Below are 25,456 nucleotides of genomic sequence, written 5' to 3'. Positions count from 1 at the left end.
TATCTATAATAATATTCAAGATAATAATCAAAAACAGCAAAGTTTCCTTAAAATTATCAATTCAGGGGCAGCAACCCAACAACAGGTTGTCCGATTCATCTGAAAATTTCAGGGCAGATAGATCTTGACCTGATATACAATTTTACCCCAGTCAGATTTGCTCTAAATGCTTTGGTTTTTGAGTTATAAGCCAAAAACTGCATTTTAACCCTATGTTCTATTTTTAGCCATGGCGGCCATCTTGGTTGGTTGGCCGGGTCACGCCACACATTTTTTAAACTAGATACCCTAATGATGATTGTGGCCAAGTTTGGTTTCATTTGGCCCAGTAGTTTCAGAGGAGAAGATTTTTGTAAAAGTTAACAGTCGACGCTGGACGACGGACGCCAAGTGATGAGAAAAGCTCACTCGGCCCTTTGGGCCAGGTGAGCTAAAAGTGTGTTTAATCCTATAATAGTCTGTTAAATCAAATTAATTTTAAGACAGCACATGAAAAATTAATGTGGAATGTGTCCATGGGATTCAAACAATTTCCCCTGCTTATACATAATCACATGATAATGTTATAAAGGGACATAACTAGAGAACTATTAAAGTGTTGCTATCCAAAATTCCAACTTGATCCGTGATTTGTGGTAATAAGCAATAGTGTACGAGTTTCATATTAAACAATTGATTGAAGCAAACTAAAATTAGAGAATGAAAAATAATTTTTGCTTGTACAGGTACATGTGTACAGGTCATGCAGGTAGAAGTACAAACTGACAAGGGTAAACCTTAATGCCACCTCCCCTCCGCTGTGTCAGGGGCTTCAAAATGATCCAATTAAGTTACTATTCACATGTTGTACTTATTGGAACTTCCAACCTACTTCGGTCAAACTTTTATCACTAAATTATTGCAATAGTATTAATTGCTCTTCTACTATTCATGCTATTCATTCATTTTGTTCTGAGGCAAACATGTAATTAAATGAATTGATGTTCCCTACCAGCATGACCATGATGACACAAATTGTTACGAATATTTTTTTTAAAGATTTTCTAAAACATGAAACTTATATTATTGGCCAAATAATAATGAAACCCCTATCTACATGTACCTACCTACCTTACAAGGCATAGGTAGGCAACACCAAACATATCTGCGAATCCATAGCTCATATGTCCTAAAAGGCCACAATTAAAAATATTTTTCTTCCTAGACAAACCCCTTATACTTTGAGGAATGAAAATAACACTTTTCACCCGCCTCTTGCTAGAACCAGCTCTTATTTTAATAGTTTCATTCCTTCCACTATAAGACTTTGGAATAGTCTTCCTTTGAGTTTACAAAAATCACCAAGTTTGGGTATATTTAGAAGTGGACTGGATAAGTTTTATAGGACTGATGATATTTTTAAACCTTTCAACTATGGGATAAGGAAACTTAATATAAGTCATTGTCAACTCAGAAATAATGCTAGCAACCTTAAATCTCATTTGTTTAATCAGTTCTTATCTGAGAACACTTTTTGCACAAACTGTAACCATCCTATGGAGGATAACCAACATTTCTTTTTTATTTGCCCTAGAAGTATAATGATGTAAGACAGAGCCTTCTTGATTCCATTTACTCCATTGTTGATAATGTTGACATAAATATTGAATTACTACTTTTTGGAAACAGATTATTTTCATATGATATGAATATTGCTATATTTAAATCTGTTCAGAAATATATCAGTGACACAACTTTTTGTTTGAAACTTACTTAATTTTTGTTTCATCTAGTTTTATTTTTATTTTTTTCTACACTCCAACATTCATGACATTAATTCATTTATTTCACTAAGCAAGCTTAGTGTCTCTTTCAAGCCATAAATATATTTCTAATGACTTATAAAGGATATTTGCATGTTTCAAGGTACTTTAAATAACTGATTATTAATTGCATAATATATTTAAATATACTTTGCATTTAGTAAGTAACACTGTTAACATATATTTGCTCGTGTGTGCTCACAAGTAGCATGCATGTTCCATTATATTGCATTATTTTAAATACAGTTGTTGCAATTGAATTATACCTTGTACATGTAATATGGAGAGAGCTTTTATAGGCTGTGCCTGTTGCTCAATCCTTTTCATATCTTAATGAATAAAATATGTTTAAAATCAAATTAAAAATATTTTGGTTTGCCCAAACCCTACCCAAGGTTGAGACAGTGGGTAGGTAGGTAGGTAGGCGTTTTTTTTTTTTTTTTAAAGAAATTAACATATCGGATGTTTATTAGTCTTCATGCCTTTTTTTTGGCCGATCAATGTATTTGAATGGGACCATATAGTTGGAACCCCCCCTTTACTCTGTGTTGGGAACACCCCCCCCCCCCCCTTTTTAAAATGGCTGGATCCGCCACTGTTAAAACATTGACAAATAATTTCTTCAGGTTGGCCTAAAGTTTTTATCATCAATCACCTTATGGTATCTTTGAAGAATTAACCTGTTCTTACTCATGTGACTGGAGGTATGTGAATAATTATGATATTTGGAATAAACATCAATGAAGCAGCAATCCAATGACACAACAAATTATAACATTAACAAATAAATTGGCAATTAACAGGAGCTAGGTCAGATATACATACATGATATACATGGACCTTATGCTAGTGTATATATATATGTATGTATATTTGAAAAAGGGACGAAAGATACCAAAGGGACAGTCAAACTCACAAATCTTAAACAAACTGACAACGCCATGGAGTCTTTAAAAGACTTGATTGATTTTGGAATAATTCAACATTGAAATGTAAATAAAATAAAGGATGAACTTTGGTCTTTTCTAGTAAACTTAGTTGGTGACAAATACATGTAGTTGCCAACTGCAATTTTATTTGGTCTCTTGTGGAAAAATGTCTTATTGGCAATCGTACAGCATTTTCTAATATCAATATATATACCGGTACGTCCCTTTATTTAGCCTACATAAAAATGAAAAAGACTAAGTTTCAGTTAATTTGGACAAAGGGACTACATGTAATTCAATTCATTTGAAATACTAAATGACTATTTTAAATTAATTCATTTGGACTACAAAAGGACTCCAAAAGGACTATTTCAATTCATTTGGAATACAAAGGGACTATTTCAGTTCATTTTAACTCCAAAAGGACTATTTCAATTCATTTGGATGCCAAAAAGACTATATCAAATCATATGGAGCCCAAAAGACTATTTTATATCATTTCAACTCCAAAAGACTATTTCAAATCATTTAGACTCCTAAAGACTATTTAAATTCCTTTGGAATACAAAAGGACTATTTTGATTCATTTGGACTCCAAAAAGACTAGTTTACCCGGTAAATCATTTGGACGTGTTGGAATTCAAAAGGACTATGCCAGTTCACTTGGACTCCAAAAAGACTATTTCAAATCATTTGGAATACAAAATGACTATTCTAATTCATTTGGACTCCAAAAAGACTGATTCGTTTAATTTGAAATACGGAAGAACTAGCTATTTAAATTCTATTGGAAAAGTAAAGGACTATATTTGTGTACTTCAATCCATTTGGATTTTTTTCGTAAAGGACTATTTCAATTCATTTGGAATAGTAAACATGGTAAAGATCTATTTCAATTCACTTGGACTATATACATTTACATGATAAAAAGACAATTTTCATTCATACACACCTGAAACTGCACTAGAGCTAGGTGCAGATGTACCAGTCTTGACTGCTAGACCTTCTAACCTGACAGCGACAGCCTCTAAACGATCCACTGCTGATAATAATGCTTGCTGAGACATCTCGTTGGAATCGCTACTTTGGATTTCCTGTAGAATTACTTGTTTAAGATCCGCAACTTCCTGTTGAGCGAGACTTAATTGACTCTCTTGTGAACCTTCTCTTGAAGAACGAGTTACTTCCCTTTCTAAATATTTCTCTTGAACAGGTGGTGCTACTTTCTTTTCTAGAACTTGTTTTTCCTTGTTTGAAGACGATTCTCTTTCAGGAGAAGACTTGACGCCGTTCACTTCTGTTTCTTTGGTCTGGAGGGATGCAAATTTGCCCCCCTGAAAAGATTCATCGTCTGAGTCAGTATTTGCACAACAACAAAGCATAATTAATTACAGGTGAAATCCATCAAATCTAAAAATAACTTCAATAGTATTGTCTATAAATATCCAAACTGATGAGTATTGAGTGTGTCATACCATGGATATGTAAACTATGTGTATACACCCTTGTATCTCAATAAAAGTACACGTGTAAAGTGGTATCCTCAAAAAATAGTGGGAGTTCCTTTTAACATATACTAATCTCTATTTACACAAAACACATAAATTAGCAGACTATGAATGCTCAATCAGTACAATCTAATTTCCTTGTTGAAATGTAACAACAAATCATTCAATAATGAATACCTTGTCTATTTCCAATTAAATTGAATTTTACATAGATCCAGACACAATATATTATTACTAATAATTTCACACATCAACGAACATCCAATTTTCACTCATCCATGTACTTCACAGGTATAAAAGTAAGCAACACATGTGGCATTGAATTGTGTTAAAGAAAAGTAAACTTTATCTGATATTAAAGATCTAATATATAAATATCCTACATAAAAATCAATATTTAAAGTCCTAATCAACTGTTAATAGAACTTGTATCCCATTTGAATTTCTACGATTTTGTATAAAACATAAAAAATTCAGATTTTTTTGCATTCTCAAGGTCACCTTGTTTGCAATGCTGCTGTAGGAGTGATTAGGTGTACAGGCACTTGTGAATCAGTTGAAATCAGGCCAAGAGATATGGAATATTTGTGTTTTATTCTAATTATAGCTTAGCTGTAATGCTGTAATACTGCCAAGGTCAATGAACTTTATTATCAATAAATGTATTTGTATGTATTTTTAAATATATTTTCAGATGAATATAGGCAAAAAGAAAGGACTGCAAAATTGTTTTCTTTTACTTTTTGTTGTTAAATTAAAACATTAAAGAGTCAGACAGATTTATTCATTACACACTGTCCAAATGAAATAACAAGGTTTTTCCTTTCTTCTTTAAATTATAATAAAATCTTAACAAGAGTATACTCAGCTTAGTGAAATGTACATAAACACCCTCATATCCATAACTATGAAGGTTATGGGTTACCATAACATTGTAGAGTTAGCCATGGCTTGCCATGAATTCCTAGACTGATCATTAAACAAACACAATTTTGTTGCTCCATTCATGCTTCAGTGAATCATAATATAATTCTATATATAAACAACCAATTTTTCTTCAAAAGGGCCCCCCTTGGATCCACCTATGGTACATGTATACAGTGGCGGATCCAGAACTTTTCATAAGGGGGGCCTAAGGGGGGGCCACTCCAGTCATGATTCAGTGATTCCCTATATAATCAACAAAATTTTTCCCACGAAAGAGGGGGCCCAGGCCCCCCAGGCCCCCCCCCTGGATCTGCCTATGGTACATGTATATCTTTCATTAAAACACCTAACAGAGAAATTTCTTTTTATCAGGATTATCATGATTATAAAAGGTCAAGGATCCTAAATTTTCCAAAGTTCAAGGTACCAAAGGATTCATAAGAACCAAGGTGTACATGTATGTTTTCATTGCAGATATATGTGTGCATGATTGAAAACATGGAAGAATCATCTAAATGTATTTAAAAATTAGTTTAGAAGGTGGGCCTCAATTCTGCATTCTTTCATCTTTTATGCAATTTTTCTATATTCTTTATGTTTTTTGTCCATTATTCCCCATCCTTTTTTTTTAACACCAGTTTATTCTCGATTCTTTATTTTTTTGGCTAATTTTTCTGTCCAATTGGTCCTAATTTGGTCCATTATTCTCTATTTTGGAAACCATAGAAGGGATTATATTCTAGATGTAAAATAGTTAATTATAACCATCATATACTACATGTATACGGTATGGGCTTTGTTCATTGTTGAAGGCCATACAGTGACCTACAGTTGTTAATTTCTGTGTCATTTGGTCTCTTGTGGAGAGTTGTCTCTTTGTCAATCATACCACATCTTCTTTTTTATATATATTAGTCAATGTACTGCTTCTTTTGCCAATTTACGGTCAACTGCAGCTGAATAATAAAAGATAATATGCATTCAACCTTGGTAACCTTGGTAACTGCAACATGACAAATTTCAAAGTAGGTCTGCATATTTCTTAACAATTTATGATTTGACATTTCTGTATAAAGGGATTATCACTTACAAAAATGTATTTCATGATTACATCCTGTTCATGACAAAAACATGAGAAGGATGTTCATTACTCTTGTTTTTAACTTTTTGACAGATATTCAGAGTTCTCTAGTTTTATCCATGCAGTCTGTACCGAACACTTTTCAGACTACTAGACTGAAAACCAATATTCTGCCATTATTCATGTTATTCTTATGTGTCAAAACAAATATTTGAAAATACTTGCTAGTCCAAATAAAATGTTCTAGTCTGGGGCATTAGATCTAGACAAGTGGTAAATGGTGCAGATAGTCCATGTAGTGCAAAATAAAATTTTGCCTGGTATTCGTAAGCCACACTTTTCTTATATAAATTTTAAACATCCCATTTAAAATCTTATAAAATTCTTGTTATTTTTTTCGTATATGCATTGTACATCATGTACATTGTAGTTTTTCAAAGAAAAAGTACATCTCAATGTTAATATATGAAAAACCTAGGGAAAATCATTTCCTGCCCACTTTAGAATGGTTTTTATCTTTTATCTTGATTTTTTTTCTGCTTTTTAAAGTTTCAGTATCTCTATACTATCAATTTATATATATAGAAGTGTGTTTTAAAAGCTTGTTATTTGGAAACTGAGTAGTAAACATTCTCGCCTGAGTACAAATGTACATGTATATGAATTTGCCTAGTTCATAATCAGAGGCGGATCCAGCAATTTCTAAAAGGAGGGGTTCCTAACTAAGAATAAAGGGGTTTCTAACTGTATGTCCCCAGGCTTAAATTAAAATATTGTTTGTTTGCCCTTTACCGACCGACCCTATAAATTCGTTCCGCCTGAAAATCTTTTATTTGTGTTTACCAGCAAGATTTTATTTTATTTTATTTTTTGTTCCTACTAAAAATTAATCTTATATTTGTATTTCCCGCTCAAAGCTTTTTTACCGGAATTCTCGGGTTTTTATCTTTCCCGTATAAGGTCTAGTCTGTTTTGTATCATGTGAGCGTTTGACATGAACGAACACTTGCATTTGGAGTTTCAAAGCATAAATTTGTTTGAAATGGATGTTGTATTGAAAGCTATGAAATCATGATTTAACAAACGTTACTCTGTGTCTTTATACTTGAAGAGCTGGGTTCATTCAAAAAAAGTTCCTCCAATACTAAATTATCAATGTGTGTACAAAATATTTTGTAAACAGACTTTGTATCCTATGTAGTGATGGCTTTTGGTCCGTAGATCAGGATGATTATGTTAACGATGCCTTTGACCAGCATTGATATATTCTGATTTATATCTAACATGAACCAAAGGTCTGTAAAGGGGAGAATATTTGGCAGTAAAATCGCCAAGTTTTTCCATACAGATCATATATAAATGCGATGTAAAAAACGTGACAATTGAGTTTTAAGTCTTGTAGCATTTTTATTGGAAACACAGGCACACACGAAAATTTAAACACTCTAGGGACTTTTTCTACTAGTAATGTACAAAGTATGCATGGTATGTCTACCCGGACATATTTTACCAGGACAAAGTTATCTCTTACAGAAAAACTTTAGGTCCAGGTTAAGCGTACAAGGTACATGTACGTAGTACAGAATATTAGTAAGTTAAAATTCTTGGGACTATTATACTTAAAAGCAAAAGCATACTTAAACAAAAGCAATACAGACAAAAATGATATCATGCAGATTTTGTATCTATAAAATAAAATATTATACCTACCTGCCTACCCATGACAAAAAATGTACCGAGCTTAGTTATTTTTTGGGAAAGAAAAATAAAATATTTTACCTACCTACCTACCCTGTTTCAAGACATAGGGTCGGAAAAGGGCAAACAAACAATATTTTAATTTAGGCCCCATTTAAATGCATTGATTGTCAAAAAAAGGGGGGTTCCAACCCCAAGACTCCCTCCTTGACCTTGGGATCCGCTACTGATTATTTACATTACAAGTAGATAAATAATTATCATCATGATCATACTGGTACTGTGGATATCAGTTTTCAAATGAGGAAATCTTGTATTTTCTTGGATATTTGGAGTGCATGTCTTTCTAACCAAAATTTTGTAAACGTTGTGTCGCGTTTGTTGTTGTTTTCTAAACGCTACAAAAGTAGAAACAAATACATCGTTTAATAAGTCTTTACTGACACTGTTTGAAATTTCAATAATGCATGCACATGTTGTAGGTAAGGCTTAAATTAAAATATTGTTTGTTTGCCCTTTACCGACCGACCCTATAAATTCGTTCCGCCTGAAAATCTTTTATTTGTGTTTACAAACAAGATTTAATTTTATTTTATTTTTTGTTCCTACCAAAATTCTTATATTTGTATTTCCCGCTCAAAACTTTTTTACCGGAATTCTCGGGTTTTATCTTTCCCGTATAAGGTCTAGTCCGTTTGGTATCACGTGAGCGTTTGACATAAATGAACACTTGCATTTGGAGTTTCAAAGCATTTGTTTGAAATCAATGTTGAAAGCTTTGAAATCATGATTTAATGAACGTTACTCTGTATCTTTATACTTGAAGAGCAGGGTTCATTAAAAAAAAATTCGTCCAATACTAAATTATCAACGTGTGTACAAAATATTTTGTAAACAGACTTTGTATCCTATGTAGGGATGGCGTTTGGTGGTCCATAGATTAGGATGATTATGTTAACGATGCCTTCGACCAGCATTGATATATTCTGATTTATATCTGAACCAAAAGTCTGTAAAGGGGAGAATATTTGGCAGTAAAATCGCCAAGTTTTTCCATACAGATCATTTATAAATGCGATGTAAAATACGTGACAAAGTCAATTGAGTTTCAAGGATGTAGCATTTTTATTGAAAACACAGGCACACACGAAAATTTAAGCACTTTTCTACTAGTAATGTTCAATGTATATCTGCCCGGATATATTTTACCAGGACAAACTTATCTCTTACAGAAAAACTTTAGGTCTATAGGTAAGCGTACAAGGTACATAGTACAGAATATTAGTGCAAGTAAAAACTCTTAAAAATTCCAGGTATGTAAACGTTTAAAATATGCCGCACAGCCCTATATTTTGATATTTGAAAAAAATTGTAGTGCATATGAATTAAATTCACATTCTACATGATATTTTTTTTTCTTCAAAACTTGGGACTATTATACTAATAGACCTAGAAACTTATTAGCAAAAACATACTTAAACAAAAACAATACAGACAAAAATGACATCATGCAGATTTTGTATCTATAAAATAAAATATCATACCAACCTGCCTACCCATGACCAAAATGTACCGAGCTAAGTTATTTTTTGGGAAAGAAAAATAAAATATTTTACCTACCTACCTACCCTGTTTCAAAACATAGGGTCGGAAAAGGGCAAACAAACAATATTTTAATTTAGGCCTAAACAGACTTTTTACAAACGTAGAAATAAATACATCGCTTAATCAGGTTGAAGTTAGAAACAAATTCATGTGTAGCGTTTGTACTAACAAACGACAAACTGCAGACGCATTTTAAGCGTGTGCATAGTTTGTGTAAACTTTGCAAACGTATGTTTAAAAGAAATGATCAAAACTTGTGCGCGCTTAGCCGTTTGCATCATCGGTGTTAGAAAGAACTGCACTCTTGATTTTTTAGTTTTGTCCAGAGTCTGTCATGTCTGTCATGTCTGTTACAACCCAAGAAAAAATTGTGATTTGTTGAACATTTAAATTTGTGGTTCATCTGTATCATCCAAAAACAACAAAAATTGGCCATGGTATCCCACAAATGAATTTAATAATGAATCCACAGTTTATCAATTTAAAGCAATAAGCTATATATATATAATAGTAAACAAGTTCTGTGAATTTTTCTGCTTTAATTCCTATGCCTTAGTTCTTTTGCCTACCCTAACACATTTTATGGACATTTTGTTTTGATAATCAGGTGCAGCAGCACCGTACAGTATACATTGTAGCCTCTTTTTTTTTCTTCTTTTTTTATAGATTAGAACTGTTCAAAAGTATAGGACATCTCCCTACGCATATTTTAATACCAACATTCCCCATTTCCTTTCTCAATTTTATGTACCAAGATCATCATTGCATTGTCAAATGATTGTAGTTTAAAACAAACATTATGGTTTAAATTCAACAAATATAAATGAAGATATACATGTATTGTAACATTAATTTGATTTTTTCCTTTGATGTTTTTATGAAATAATTTGCTTAAAAAGTGTGGTGAGGGAAAACCATGGTATATTATATGCAAATTTATGTTGTACCATACTTTGCTAATTAAATATGCAACTCGACTAGAATCCAAAGGAAAAAAGGCGGAGCTTCAGCCATGGTATAACATATTCATTTTCATGTTATTCCATGGCTGAAGCTCCACCTTTTTTTTTTTAAATGTATCCGCCTCTAAAATATTTAGGAAACTGTAAAACGTACTAAAAGGTCAAGATCTTCATTTGTTTTCATTTTATAAGAAAAAGCAATAAATTATGTGTACCACATTTCAGGAAACCCTTTTCAAACTACATGTACATAGGATTGTTACGAATTCCCTTAACTTTCGAAACAATTACTAAATGTTTCTTCTTTCAGTTTTGAAAAAAATAAAATGTAAAACTATCATTTCCTTTGCGAAAATTCAATTTAAATTCGATTTAAAAAGGGGGTACCTATACAAAAAGGAATAAATATCGGCTACAAATATCTGTGAAAAAACATGATTAGGGGACGTACACTATCTACGCCCCTGAATCCGCCACTGTTAAATTATTGTTTTATCATTAAAATTGTGTTTTAATAAATAATTTAATAAAATAACGGAAGAGAAGCATTTTTCAATTAGATGAAAATTCTGTAAAATATGATTAATTTGTATGATACATTGAAAAAAAACAAAACAAAAATCAATTCTTACCGTCATTAGAATAATTATTTAATCCTTGTCGCTGGAATCCGACACTTTTGTTTACCTCAGTCTGATGACATTATGAAATTACCTGCGCCTACAATCATACACGGGGCGCAAAACTAAAAAAAAAAAAATCGGGGAAAATCCGACATTTTCTTTACTTTCTGCAAATTCAGGGGTTCTATTACATGAAATATACAGACGATCATACACGAAGCGCAAAAGTGACTTGCGCGAGCTTCCATTTCATTGGATAAAACTGTAACGTGATCAATTTCCAATATTAGTTGAAGGTCTTGAAGCTGTCAATCATTTTATTTATATTACAAATTTTATATACCATGTGTCTTACTCATTAACATATTTAAACAAACTCATCCTTCGGATTCGTTTGTTTAAATATGTTAACTCGTAAAAACCATGGTATATATAGTACTTAGTATAAATAAATGCACATTAAGTCTTCAAGGTTAGCAACTTCGTTTTAATTCCAGGCTTGTAAAATTCCTATTGGGTCTGTAAAAATCATCCCTAAATCAAAGACAAAGGAATTGAACTAAAATTTTAATAAAATTGAGCTTCAACATGCACAACAGTGTATCATGAAGACTGCAAATTATGAGAAACATTCCAAACAAAACAAAAAAGTGAAATAAAATAAAACAAAAAAGTGAAACACAACTTAAGATGGAAAAAACATAAATTATTTGAGGAAAATAAAAGTTAACAAAATTTTTGGGGGTTTTGCCCACCATTACTGTTGACCTTTATACCTGAAAGAGAAAACAAATGGCAACCTTAACGTACAGGAAATTATCACTAATGGGGAAAAAAGTTATGAAGATGAAATCTTAAATTTGCATCTGATTTGTAGATAATGTGTCATAAACTTCCAATGTTCAGAGTTGTTGAATTCTTTTCCAAGTTATCAATACCAATACCATGCAGTGGACATCAGGTCTACTACATGACTACCGTGGGATTCATTTATTTTTGTGGGTTCCAATTTTCAATGAGGAGTAAAACTTGGATTTTTCATGGATATTGGATTTCATGGTTTTGCCAAAACCTGCATACAAGTCTATATAAAATTCGTCATTCTTTGAACATACAGTAAAACCTGTTTAAACCGACCCTCTTTAGGAAGTAAGATTTTGTTCGGTTTTGGCCGATGTTTGGTTTTATCAGGTTCACAATGCATGCAATTTGATATGACGGTGCTTAAAAACATGTTTGGTTTAGACAGGTTTTTGGTTAATGCAGGATTCGGTTTAATAAGGTTTCACTGTATAAATTGTGTGGTCACCTGTACCCCTGAAACCCAAGTAAATTGGTATCCAACAATTAAATGTAATATCCACAGTATTTAAATTCAGCATTGACAGTCTAATTATGTTGACATTACCCAAGTGCAAAATGCAAATTCTTATCGTACTGTTTTGCAAGTACAAGTAAATCTATCCTTGTGATAATTTTTACTCAAGAGTAACACAGCTTACCCAATAATTATTATAAACCAATTAACTAAATGTTACATTTTCACTATAAACAACAAGTCATACAGCCATGACAGCCTAAGCCAGTAAAATTTCCTAAAAGAAACACATCACAAGCCATACAAATTTAAAGAAGTTTTATGAAACTGATTTTTCGATCTGCAGACATGCAAGTCAAAAAGCTGAAAATTGGAAATCTGACAGTTGAACTTGAAAGGTACATACATATTTATGATGCTGGCGCTCCATTCTAACATGTCTAAAACAATTAGGTTTAAATCCTGTTATTGGTCTGTTTTTATCTTAACCATTAAACTCAATACTTCTTTTAGTTACATTTCAACTTCTTAGCCTGAGAAACAGCACAGCTTCAAGTAAATGTAGTTTGTGTGGAACTGTAGCTCTTCTGTCCTTTTAACATGTTTAATATTCTTTGACAATTTGAGGAGGTCCCCCAAATCAATTAAGATAATATTATAAAGGACCATCAGAGTCATGGTGCCGCAGCTAAGCTTTATATGTAACATAACCTTTTATACATGTAGTATTTTAGGCTACACATGTACTTTTAAATAAAACAATAAATTTATCTCCTTTATGAACATTGGATTTACTGAAATAAAACCCAAACTAAAAAGATTTAACAATGGTTGATTTAAAATAATCAAATAGTAAGGTTATAGATGTAAGCACTACATTTATGTACATTCGTTCTAAAGTAAAGTTTCCTTTTTCTGTTTACACATGGTTAACAGTAGAGACATGGGAGAAGGGGGCTAATAAAAATCCTAGAAAAAAATCAAATTAAATCTTTCAAGACCCACAAGTTGCAAGTATACATTGTCAAGGTTAAACAAAGTTATCCATTCGTTTGATGTCTTTGAGCTTTTGATTTTGTTCTTTGGACTAGAATTAAACTAGTCCAAATAATTATGACGTCTTGCAAGGCTATTTTTCTGGGACACCTTAGAATACACCTTATCGCTATTTAGTCCATTCCGGGAAAAACAGTCATTTATACAACTTCCTGTTTGGGTCACCGGCCGAAAAATGGAGGTCATCAGTAGTGAGCTGAGGGAGAAAAAACTTTAGAAAGTGATCTTCAAGAAACTTTGATATAGTATGATCCACTTTTTTCGAAATTAAAATTGAAGTAAAAAAATATTTTGTTTTAAGTATTTACGGTAGTTTAAACAGGTCTCATTAAAAAGTATCTTGCATGGTGAATTGTTAAAACAGGGTCCCAGATAGCTTCAACTGGATGAAAAAGTTGTGTAATTTTAGAACTTATCCGGAATGGAATAAATAGCGATTAGGTGTATATAACCAGTTCCTTATACCAAATTTCTTTATTTTGTTATAGATTGATTGTGAAATTATTTCTGAATGCTTATTTGAAACAATTTTTATACATCTGAAACCAATGTGATTCAGCATATCACTGACAAGCCAATTAAAGCCAATTAAGGAAGTGATTCATCCCCACTGTAAGTCGTTGAATATCTTCACTCTTCAGTATATAGTCATTTTATTTGCACGATAGTCAAGCTAAGCTGAGTATTGAACATCAATCATTCAACTCTTTTCATTTATCTTTTAATGATTGGACGAATAATGCATTCTGCAAAATGCTGACAATGTTTTGTAGGACAACCCTCCCCCTTTTCGATAAATCCGGTTTTCCTGTGTAATTTGCCATTGCTTCTCAATGTTTTTTACAACATGATGAAGCAGAACTTTGAATCAGAAACTTACACTATCTGCTTAACTACTTTTCTGTTTGCATATACTGTTTTTCTTTTTGATAAAACTTACCAAGATTATTTTGCCGGTGTCACTTTTTTGCTTCCGCGTAGAGGGCGGGATGAAACGGAAGTGGAGATTGCGATGCGTTCATGAAATTATTTTAGCTTTTTCAAAAAGCTCACCATTAAAAAGATTTTTCAAAATCTATTTTATTTAAAATTGTATTAAGCACATTTTAGAGTCTTAATAAAAACTAATCGATCCGATTGAATAATAATACATCGAATACAGATCCGAGATTACTGTCAGTTATTGACAGCTTTTTCAAAACCAATGACAATAAAATCATGTATCTAAGACTAAAATATCAATCAGACTCAGTACACATTCAATATCCAATGTAAAGACGTCATTCACAGGCAGAAATGTCTTACTGTGTTAAAGTTATGGGTGACATAGGTCACCCCGTATAACCCCGATACAGATGAAACCGGACGTTGACGCGTTCGATCGAAGACACCGTGTACCACTGAGATCAGAAAGTAAAGAATTAACATATCCAGAAATCAACGCCACTTTGCTTATTTGAATATTATACTAAAGAAATCGGATACGGGTCACGGAAATTACATTAAAATGATAGGGAAATTAAAAAAAATGTCTATTTTAATTTTAATTTAAGTGATAGACAGGTTGCCGGGGCAGAAAATGAATATACACAACAATATACACCATTTAAACTAAACATAATGACTGTTGTTGAAAAAATACAGGTTCCTGAGCTATTTTAAAAATCGAAGCGAGAGGCTTTTAACATTGCAGTGTAAAATACAGGCTAAAATGGCTGAAACGTCAAATTTGCAAACTTCGTGTTGAAAATTGGCTTACAAGGTCATTACAAAAACAGGTTGCCGGGGTGAAATATGAAACTTGAATTGCCAAAGAATAAGAAAGTCCAAACCTTGTATGTGTAGTCGTTGAACTCTAGGTTCCCACGTAAAATTAAAATGTCACTATTTCAAGAAGAATAAACTCACGAAAGCACGAAAAATTCACTAAATTCGCGTTCTTCTTCTTTGGTATGTATTATCCACCACTATATTGGTGCACCCCATAAATGGGTAAATGTTCATTAATGATATGTATAGTCACATTAAAGGGATTATCTTATCGATACTATTTACATAGAAATTCAATATAAATTCAATATAAACATTTGGGTTAAGAGCCTTAGAATATGTACACCCTTGATGTCTCTTGAGTTTAAAGTCAATGTTCTGAGTTTATATTCACTAATCTGAGTTTATTATCACAGTTCTAAGTTTGACAATCAATGTTCAGAGTTTATGATCAATGATCTTCCACAATGTAGGGAGAAGCACATTTTTCGTGAGCAATCCTCTATTTTAGTGAGAGTCTTTTCACTACATGACAATATTTTCTGTTTTATCAAAACACTAGGGTCAAGAATCAACTGTGTTAATAGACCAAAATCACCAACCAGACTATTCCATGAGCACGTATTTGGATTACTTATGCTGTTTATTATCACTTCCAATTCTTCTATATATGATTTTCTGTATTTGAATAGAGCGTTGCATTTTAAAATGAAATGAACTATATCCTCATCTTCATATTGACACAGTGGACAAACAGAGCTAACTTCATGTTGGTTAAATTTACTTGTGTTGGACTGGAGAACATAAGTTCCTGTAATTAGACGAGCTTTTATGCCACCACGGCGGACATCTTTAATATTGCTTTCAATTGAAGACCAAAGTTTATGAACAGTTCCAATTTTCAAACTTGACAGATCACAGTACGACAGGGTAGATTTATTTTGACAATCAAGTAGTAATTTTTGAGTCCAGAATTTATCGATTGCTAGTTTCACATTCTTTTTCCATAATAATTTACACGGTGGATTAATAACCATTTTAGCCGCACTGGGAAGATCATATTGCACTAGAAGTTTATCTATGTAGGTAAACCAACTGTCTGAAGTTTCTGATTTTGTTGAAATCTGTCTTCTAAGAATTTTGTTTAAAGTTAAGTTTTCACTTCTAATAATACATCCCAAAAGGTTCAATTGTCTAATATGGAGCTCTGCCGTGGCAGGTCTAACACCAAGAAGCAGATAAGTAATGCCTTTAACTGATCTATTTGGTAAACACTGGATTTTACGCAGGAAATTAATGTAAAATTTTTCTAGAGCATTAAGATGATATTGTTTTAGAACAAATGTTTCTAAGCCATACAGAAGTCTTGGAAGAACATAAGTTATGAACAGTTTCATGCATGTGGTTGGTGGTAAGCCATTAGTTCCATGAAAACCAGTGCCAGTGAGACTGTACAGAGTTTTTGTAGCACACGAAATACGGTCATCTATATTTATTGATACCTCATTTTTTTCTGATCTAATTATACCCAAATGGGTGGTTGTTTTAGACACTGAGACTTCATTGTCACCTAATTTCCAGTCTGAAGACGTAGTATTTGATCGCTTAGGTGGAATTTTCATAAGTATAGTGCTTTTCTCGGGATGTATTACATATTTTTCACGGTTTGCATATGAATTAGCTACATTCAACATCAATTGGAGATCTGTTGCAGAGTTGGCAACTAGAGCAATATCATCAGCAACAGTCGGACATCCAATATAGGTTGTTCCAATATGCATTCCTAGTCTATTGCGTTCTAATGTTTTTAGAAGATCATTTATGTAGGTCTTGTATAGACCTGTGGACAAAATGCCTCCTTGTCGCACTCCTTGTTTAATAGGAAAATTGTCACTAAGACGACCACACCACTTTACTTTTGATGTTAAATTTGTATACCACGTGTCAATAACATTCCATATTTTACAACAGATTCCATTTAAAAACAGTTTACATTTTAAAGACGGATGATCGACAACGTCGAATGCTCTTTGAGAGTCTAAAAACGCTATAAATAATGGAAGGTTGAATTCCTTTGCTTCTACGATGCATTCGTTGATCAGTAGCGCTGCAAGTAATATTGAGATATGTTTGGTGAATCCAAATTGTAATGAAGACTGGTCTAAAGGTAACCGATCTTCAATTCTGTCTAGAATGACATGTTCGAAAACTTTTCCTATTGTATATGAAACAGTAATGCCTCTATAACTACCAAAATCAGTAGCGTCTTTCCCTTTTTTGTGAACAGGTGTAATGATTCCTGATAATAATTGTAAAGGTATATAACAGTGTTCAATTATGGCATTAAACAGTACAGACAGTACGTTAAAAATAGTAGAACTTGCAAGTTTAAGGTGCTCAGCACAAATTCCGTATTCATCACTTGATTTGTTGTTATTGAGTTTATAAATAGCAGATTTTACCTCATCAGGCGTAATAGGTGAAAAAGTATCCTTATTTTCAAGGACAATTTTACGAATAAGCTCCAAGTTGAATTGAGTATTTTCATGATAATCAGAGTCAAATTGTTCTAGTTGTTTTGGTACAGCAAGGTCTTCATAGAATCTTGCAAAACCTTTACTTTGTTTGTCAAGATCAAGAATAAGTTGGCCTTCATTCATGAAGCCTTGTGGTTTTGAAATAGTATTAGATAATCCTCTTCTTATCAGTTTATAAAAGTTTGTGGACTTGCCAGATTCAACTATTTGGTTATAGAATTGTTTCCTTTCACATGCCATGTCCTGTCGCTGTTGTGACCTAATGCGTCTTTTGATAGATCTACGTTCTTCAATAATTGGGTGATTCACAGTTGGTCTTCCATATTGAATCCAATTTTTGTGGATTAGATTGCCTTTCACAAGTAATTGTCTTAGTGCTGGACTAGCCTTCCATTTTGGTCCCTTCAGACGAATTTTCTTAGATGGTACAGCAATTTTGGCAGCTGCAAGTATATTACCATTAAGCTGGTCAATAAATGTCTTTATTTGATCTGGTCTTTCAATGATGGGTATCTGTAAGTTAGACAGAGTGCTTTGATATACCTCAATATCACAGTCTTTCCATAGATTACGTCTTCTTTCAGGAGGTTTAATAGATTTTGCACAAGTCAAGCTTAACGTGGCTTTTATTTTGCCCACAACTGGTACATGACTAGACGTATTTGTTGGATGTTGGTGACATATTTCAAGTTCAAGAAGATTGTCAGCAGTATGACTAAAAATATAATCGATCTGAGATGATCCTTTACCATGCTGATACGTTGGTGCAGTTCCCATGTTTGCAAGAGTACCTAGTTTGTGTTTATCTATAAAAGATCTAAAACGTCTATCTGAATCGTTACGTCGAGAAAGTAACATGGTTGCGTTCATATCACCTACGAGAATAATTTGGTGTGATTCACAATACTTCTGAATGATGATTTCAAGCAAGTCAAGATTGTCTTGATACTTAACGGCTGTATCAGAATATCCAGATGTAGGAAGGTAGCAATTTATCAAACAAATCCTTTTTGGAGAGCTGTTAATTTCTACTGCAATAATACGCTCATTACCGTCCTTTAAGGTTTTTACATAGCTATCAAACTTGGAGTTCCAACAAATCATAACTCCACCATTACCACGCGAACGCACAGAGTGTACTTTCGGGAAGTTACAGTCACTTGATCTTATAGCATAGTTAAAATGTTTAAGAAATTTTGTAGCCTCTTGTTGTTCATATTGCCACAACCAGTGCTCTTGTAGACAGATAAAATCATTAAAAGGTAAAATTTCCTCCAAATAAGGAGCATTGCCTCGAATGCCTTCTATATTAAAAGTTAAAAGTTTAAAATGGTCAATCGCATCCCTCGATTGCACGGTTACATCTCCCGAATGTCCGGTTCTGTCATTCCTTTGTCTAGAAAAGGATCTGAACATTGACTATCAATGAATTTGGTTTCATTAGATGGTACCACTATGTTTTCAATGACTTTGGTTTCACTAGATTGTAATAAGGTATTGTTAACTTCACTATGATTGTTGATGTTAGGTTTATTATTCGCTTGAATTAATCTAGATGATGAAGATGGAGAGTCGTCTCTTTTGTTTTGACTATATATTCTTGAAACTGATTCACCGTATGATGGAGGATGTGTTCTCTTTGTGTGTGCTGGGCCTCTACGAGTGTTGGAGTTGGCCTGAGCATTACTAAGGTTACGATTAGAATAATGACCAGTGGGTGGTTTAGTTAAATGATGCGAATTTCTTTGATGAAGAGATTGAGTTGAGTCGGTATGTACTTGATTTATAGATTGAGCAGATTGAGTGATGTTTGACGAGACATGAGCATTGTGAAACGGATGAGACGGAGTAAACGAATTGTGTCCCGGATGAGCGAGATTAATTCCTTGTTGATAAATCGGGTTTACCGGAATATGCATATTTGGAACCTGTCTAAAAGGAGCGGTAAAGCTGTTTCCATGATGAAAGTATGAATGAGGATGTACATTATGCTGAAAATGAGTTTGAATTGGAAAAGATGGAGCATACGGATTTTGAAATGTTGAGAATGGAGTATGTGGATTGTTCATCATAGTGTTCTGAAGATTATCAATTCTAGAGTTCAGATTTGAGAAGGCAAGCATGTGTTGGTAGTCCATGAGAGCAGCAAGCTTCTTTTCTATATTGTCCATGTTTTCCTTGTACCCAGAATTGGGAAGTCCATTCATGTTGTTTTGATTGTTCGTAAAATTTTGTGTACTTGTATACTCATTACTGGGTTTTGCAGATTTTAGCAAATTTATAGTTCTCTCTTGGTCATTAATTTTCTGCTCAAGTTCTATGATAAAAGATCTAAGATTATCATTCTCTAACATTAATTTATTTGGAGCTTTCTTCTTGCTTTTAATTGGTGATATGATAGATGATATTGCACCTGATGATACTGAGGTTGTATTTGTTGTATTACAACTGGAAGTTGATTGTATTTGATGAAGAGACGAAGTCAGACATGCAGTACTAAAATTTGAACTAGTTGTTGTTGGAATAACATATGGCACAGAGTTAGCAACTGATATAGATGACTTAGGAACACTAGAAGATGAAGGTGTAGATATGTTTGATATAACGCCACTTGAAGGTAAGTTTATGTTAACTGAAGACGGTATAGAGGGTATCGGTTCATCTGTTGGTATACTCAAAGTCTCAATTGTACTAGAAGTGTTTGTATGTAAAAGGTCATTACAACATAACGGGCACGTGAATGGTGCTATTGCTGGTATTTTGTCCACCTTAGATTTGTTTAGATGAACACATGAGTAATGAAACCATTCAAGACAAGTGTCACAGTTAATTGTGTCATCATTTGCAACATCAGAGCAAATTGGACATCGAGATGTTGTATCTATGTGTGCCATATTAACTGAGGCCGACATGTTTGTACTAAGACTATCTGTTATGGCGAGAGTCTGTCTCTCAGAACTTTTTAGTGTTTCCTACAGGTGGTTTTGGCGTGTAATGGCGCCCTGCCGCGATTTCTCGACGCCCTGCCCTTTTTGGGAAAAAAAATTGGCGCCCTGCCCTAATTTTGTCGAAATTCCTGACGCCATGCCTTTATCGTCGTAATTAACAACCGGTACTGAAAGACATATTTTATGAATACCGCTCGAGTTATTTCCCTTCAAAACAAAAGTTCACTAGGTCGCCATTTTGTAATCGATTTCGTAATCAGCTGATTAGCAAACTGCAATAGATTGAATAGTGAATACAGATACTAATCACGGGTCCTGATTGTATCCCCCAAGTCCCAGAAACATCGTTTTGCCTAGAAGATTAATGATAAAACATCGATGTGATGCTTAGATAATTTTTTTTTACAGCTGATAGATTTCTAATTTACATAATTTACATTGTTTGCATGGTTGAACAAGCCAATGAACGGCGATCATGAGCCATTTGTCAAATTGAAAAGTAAAAATTCTTTGCAAACTATTTTTTAAATACAAATGCTTGACTGTACCTTAAATGAAATGAATAAAAATCCAAACTAAATTATTAAAAGCAGAATAATCCAGAAAATAAATGAATTCCTTGATCAAATGGTTTTTTTTTTGTTTACAAACATGTCACATGATCATTTTAGGCGGGAAAAATACTTGGGAAAACACCTAAGTAACAGACAACTATGTCTGGCTATTTATAGACATTTGAAATAAACAGCTGATATGGTAGTGCCATGAAAGTAGTAAAACTTGTATCTATATTAATTTAATTTGGAAAAGGGTGTAGAGGGGAAGGGGTTAATTTGTAAAGTTAATTTTTTTTGTAATCTAATAAATTTTGGTTACTAAAAATGACCCTGGATATCAGGGAATGTGTCAACCTGTTTTTAGGGAAAAAAAGGAGGATTTGTCAATGACAATTGATATGACCAAAGCAATATTTTTATATACATGTATATGACATAGTGCTTTCTTGTTTTTAAAGAACTGATTTTGTTTTTAATTGTGTTTATTGTTTTAAATATTTCATATATATATGTTTTAAACACTTTTTCTTGTTTAACAATTTGTTTTAATGATTGATTACAGATGTATATGTCCTTTTTATAGTATTAAACTAGTATGTTTTAAATGAATCCATTTTATAGAAATTGCCTGCCCTAAAATTGTTGTCCATCGCGCTTAATGTGCCCTCTGAGCTAACAATTACCCTGCCCTTTTTAAAAGCTGCAGGAAACACTACTTTTATTGAGGTGATTCTCAGAAATAGTTTCTATCTTTGAGTTAACAATCATACCTTTTACACTATTGTTGATGATATCAATATTATCTGAGTGTTGATGTAGATATTCAAGAATTGGAGTAAAAAAGTTGTCTACAAAATATCGTACTCCATTGCCATTGGCCACAATTGATGATGTAGAGTTATAAAGATTGACCGTAAATTTAAGTTGTTTATTTGTCGAATTACTACTTCCCTTTGTTAGGGTGACTTTGATTGTCTGGAATACTATAGTGTTAACTTGGTCTACATTGTTTTGAACAGAGAAACCTAGTGACGGAAAGTCTGAGCATGACATTGTGTCAAGTTTATCAAATAGTTGGACTTTCAGTATTTCATATGCAGCAGTACTCAGTTCAGCTCTGAAGTTATTGTTAGACTTCATGGCAAAAGTTACCATATTTCTATCACAAGAATCTTCTTTCTTATTCATTGCTTTTTCTGGGCCCATAACATATGGTTTAACTTTAACTGTGGTATCAGTAGGTTGTTTGTGTTGGCGAATTCTTGCCGAGATTCGAACTCCTACTTTTTCCATTGACATGATGTAACCACTTTGGAATAATAATTGTTCAGTATTTTAAGTGTTCTTGGTTAGTTAAATACTAACTGTATACCACAATATTAAGAATAACTCAGAGAGACATCGAGGACAACATTGGATAAGATATATTTAAAATGTAAAAAAAAAAAACAAAAAATAAACTTTTTACAAGATGGCGGCGAGGACTAAAAAAGTGTATTAAGTGATAAAAGACGATTTAAAAATATATACACGCTTTAAAATGGATAAAAAGTGTGGTGAGAGTGACTATACATAAATGTTCAATCAGTAGACTGTGATGTGACTTAAAACTTTGCGATTAAAAAACAAAATTGGTGCTCAGGTGATTCGTCCTTCCTTCTACGCCATTAACCATGCCAGCTCTGTTCATTGTTTTGATTTTGCGTTAGAACGCGTTCATTGTTTTGATTTTGATCGCCTGACAACTTTACGGAAATATCAAAGTGATTGTAAATAAGGACTCTGTGACGGGCAACTTCTAATATCCGTGTTTTAAAGATTTTAATGATACCAAGCCTATCAAGCCAGTCCAGTTCAAAGTACTATCACGTGGTACAATTCTCATTTACATATTATGAATATTAATTAGCAAAACCACTACTAATTTCTGGCTATGATAATTTTAAAGAAAATCCAATATCTATTCTTCGGATATTTTGCTCCAATACTTTCTTTGCCATAATACTCATTATGTACTGAAAGGTTTTTCAAATATGTGACATTTTTATATACAAACATCCAAAAACGCACGACGATATCGATGATAAAACGTGCTTGGTATTTTTAAAGATTCAAAACTTAATATTTCTCGTGCCTTATAGTTTTTAAATCATACATATTTGAAAATTTCATGATTTAAATTAACAAACTTATAAAGATCGTAGGTTTATGTTGTATCTAGAAACAGAAAAATACACGTTTTAAAGTGTCTTTATTTTCATGTTGTGTACGCTTCGTTGTCACTTTTACACCTTTTTATACTGTACGCTTCGTTGCGACAATGATGTATTTGTCAATTAATTTTGCATGTATTAAATTATGCTTTGATATTATTTTAACCAATATACATGTTTAAAAAATAATTTACCACCATAACATGCACACAGCAACCCAAAATTTCCGTTGTATTGTCGAAACACGCTTGGAGGTATTTTGTACATGTAAAAAAAATCCTTATGTATACGAAAATGTAAATTGGTAGAAAAATACAATAACTCGACAGATGCAAATAAGGCTGAGTATACAGATACAAACGTATACGATTTCTAATGATAGCGTTTTTGAAAGTGTTTACCATACGGCATTCAATATACGGTTAGGGGGTGGGTTGGGTGTCCGCTTACAGGTTTAATATCGCGCCATATTCTGTATGTGCCTGTCCGAAGCAAGGAGCGTGTAATTCAGTGGTTATATTTTTTTGTTTAGTTTACTTTTTGTGAATAAATAAGGCCGTTAGTTTTCTCGTTTGAATTGTTTTACATTTGTCATTTCGATGTGTTTAATAGGTAACTATGCGATATGGGCTTTGCTCATTGTTGAAGGCCGTCCAGTGACCTATAGTTGTTAATTTTTGTGTCGTTTGGTCTCTTGTAAAGAGTTATCTCAATACCACATCTTCTTTTTGATATAGACAGCAATCAAAAACAATCAATTGATTATAGGCGTTTGACCTGAATCTCAGAGTTGGGTTCAAGGGATCGTTGATTACAATAGAGTTACATTAAGGCTAAAGAATATGTGTATACAATGAACATGTGATAAGTAAATTTACAGTTTTCTTTATGTGGAGATATAAAGATGAAGAGATAATTCTGAATATTAACTGGTTTGCTTTCTTCGATTATGTTTTTATTTTTATTTTTAAGTTATAAAGATTATGCTTAATTTCCTCGACCATTACAGTCTCTCTACTGTGGTACCAAAATCTAACTGATTGGTCATTTTGGTTATCATAAGCACCTTAAAGTCTATACCCACCCATATGCATTTCATCCAAATTGTAGCTTATTTCGGAGAAGACCAAAGGGACCATATTTATATTCCCCAGTTACCCTTGGCGTCATCGGTAAATTATGCGGTTGAGCAAAGCATCAATCATCTAACTTACCTTAGACATTTGCTTTGTTTCTTCTTTCACGTCTTAATAGTTATCAATAAAAAAAGAAACGTTTCAAAGTTGATATTGAACAATTTCTGGACCCCTTCATTTGTTAATAACACGCGTAGATAATGGCTGATTGTTGTTTGCTTAACGTTCACTTGCAAATATTTCATACATGTTCAGGATAATCACAAAGTAGCAACACATACTACATGTAGGTCCTGGGAGGAGGCCCTCCGGAATTGCGGTAGGAAAATTTGGACTGTTACTGGATAAAATGAGATATATTGAATAAGGACACAAATGCTGCCTTGCAAATGGCCATTTATGGACCCCTCATAAAGTTTTTGCAGCGGTTCGTACAGTGTAGTTAGTGTGATGTTCTCTCAACAGGAGCCATTGGAACTTATATTCCCATTCGGACTAGACGTGACTGCGTACTTTTATATCCCACACAGCTAAACGGGTGATCAACTTCGGCCATGCAGGTTTTACTGCCGGTCGGAAAAAGGCCAAAGTGACCATATCTACTAATATATTTCTCAGTCACACTTAACCAAATTCTTTCACAAATAAAAAAAAAAATGGCTTCAATGTAGAAAGCTTTGCTGTACTTGTTTAATCAAAACATCACTTAACATTATTACAATGTATGCACATTTATGAGAACTCATAAGATAGTACATCCTTTTCATACTGTTTACTTATATATAT

At 33.0% G+C, this 25,456-nt stretch overlaps 1 protein-coding gene across 3 annotated transcripts in view; it reads right to left on the bottom strand.

Moving 5' to 3' along the window:
- Nucleotides 1–14,504, bottom strand: part of LOC143054535 (adenylyl cyclase-associated protein 1-like) — a 71,149-nt gene extending 56,645 nt beyond the window's left edge. The window contains exons 1-2 of one of the 3 annotated variants that reach the window (XM_076227555.1): nt 14,390–14,504; nt 3,684–4,065 (exon numbers count right to left, since the gene is read on the bottom strand). In XM_076227555.1, coding sequence (XP_076083670.1) covers nt 3,684–3,798 — 115 coding nt within the window. In that variant the 5' untranslated portion in view covers nt 3,799–4,065; nt 14,390–14,504. Of the gene's footprint in view, nt 1–3,683; nt 4,066–12,859; nt 12,899–14,389 lie in introns of those variants that run through there. The other 2 variants (XM_076227556.1, XM_076227554.1) reach the window with 2 other exon arrangements.
- Between the last annotated feature and the right edge of the window lie 10,952 nt (nt 14,505–25,456).

This window comes from Mytilus galloprovincialis, chromosome 12, assembly GCF_965363235.1.
Source record: "Mytilus galloprovincialis chromosome 12, xbMytGall1.hap1.1, whole genome shotgun sequence".
NCBI lineage: Eukaryota > Metazoa > Mollusca > Bivalvia > Mytilida > Mytilidae > Mytilus > Mytilus galloprovincialis.
The sequence above is the reverse complement of the archived record's forward strand: the minus strand, read 5'-3'. Positions and strand labels throughout refer to the sequence as shown.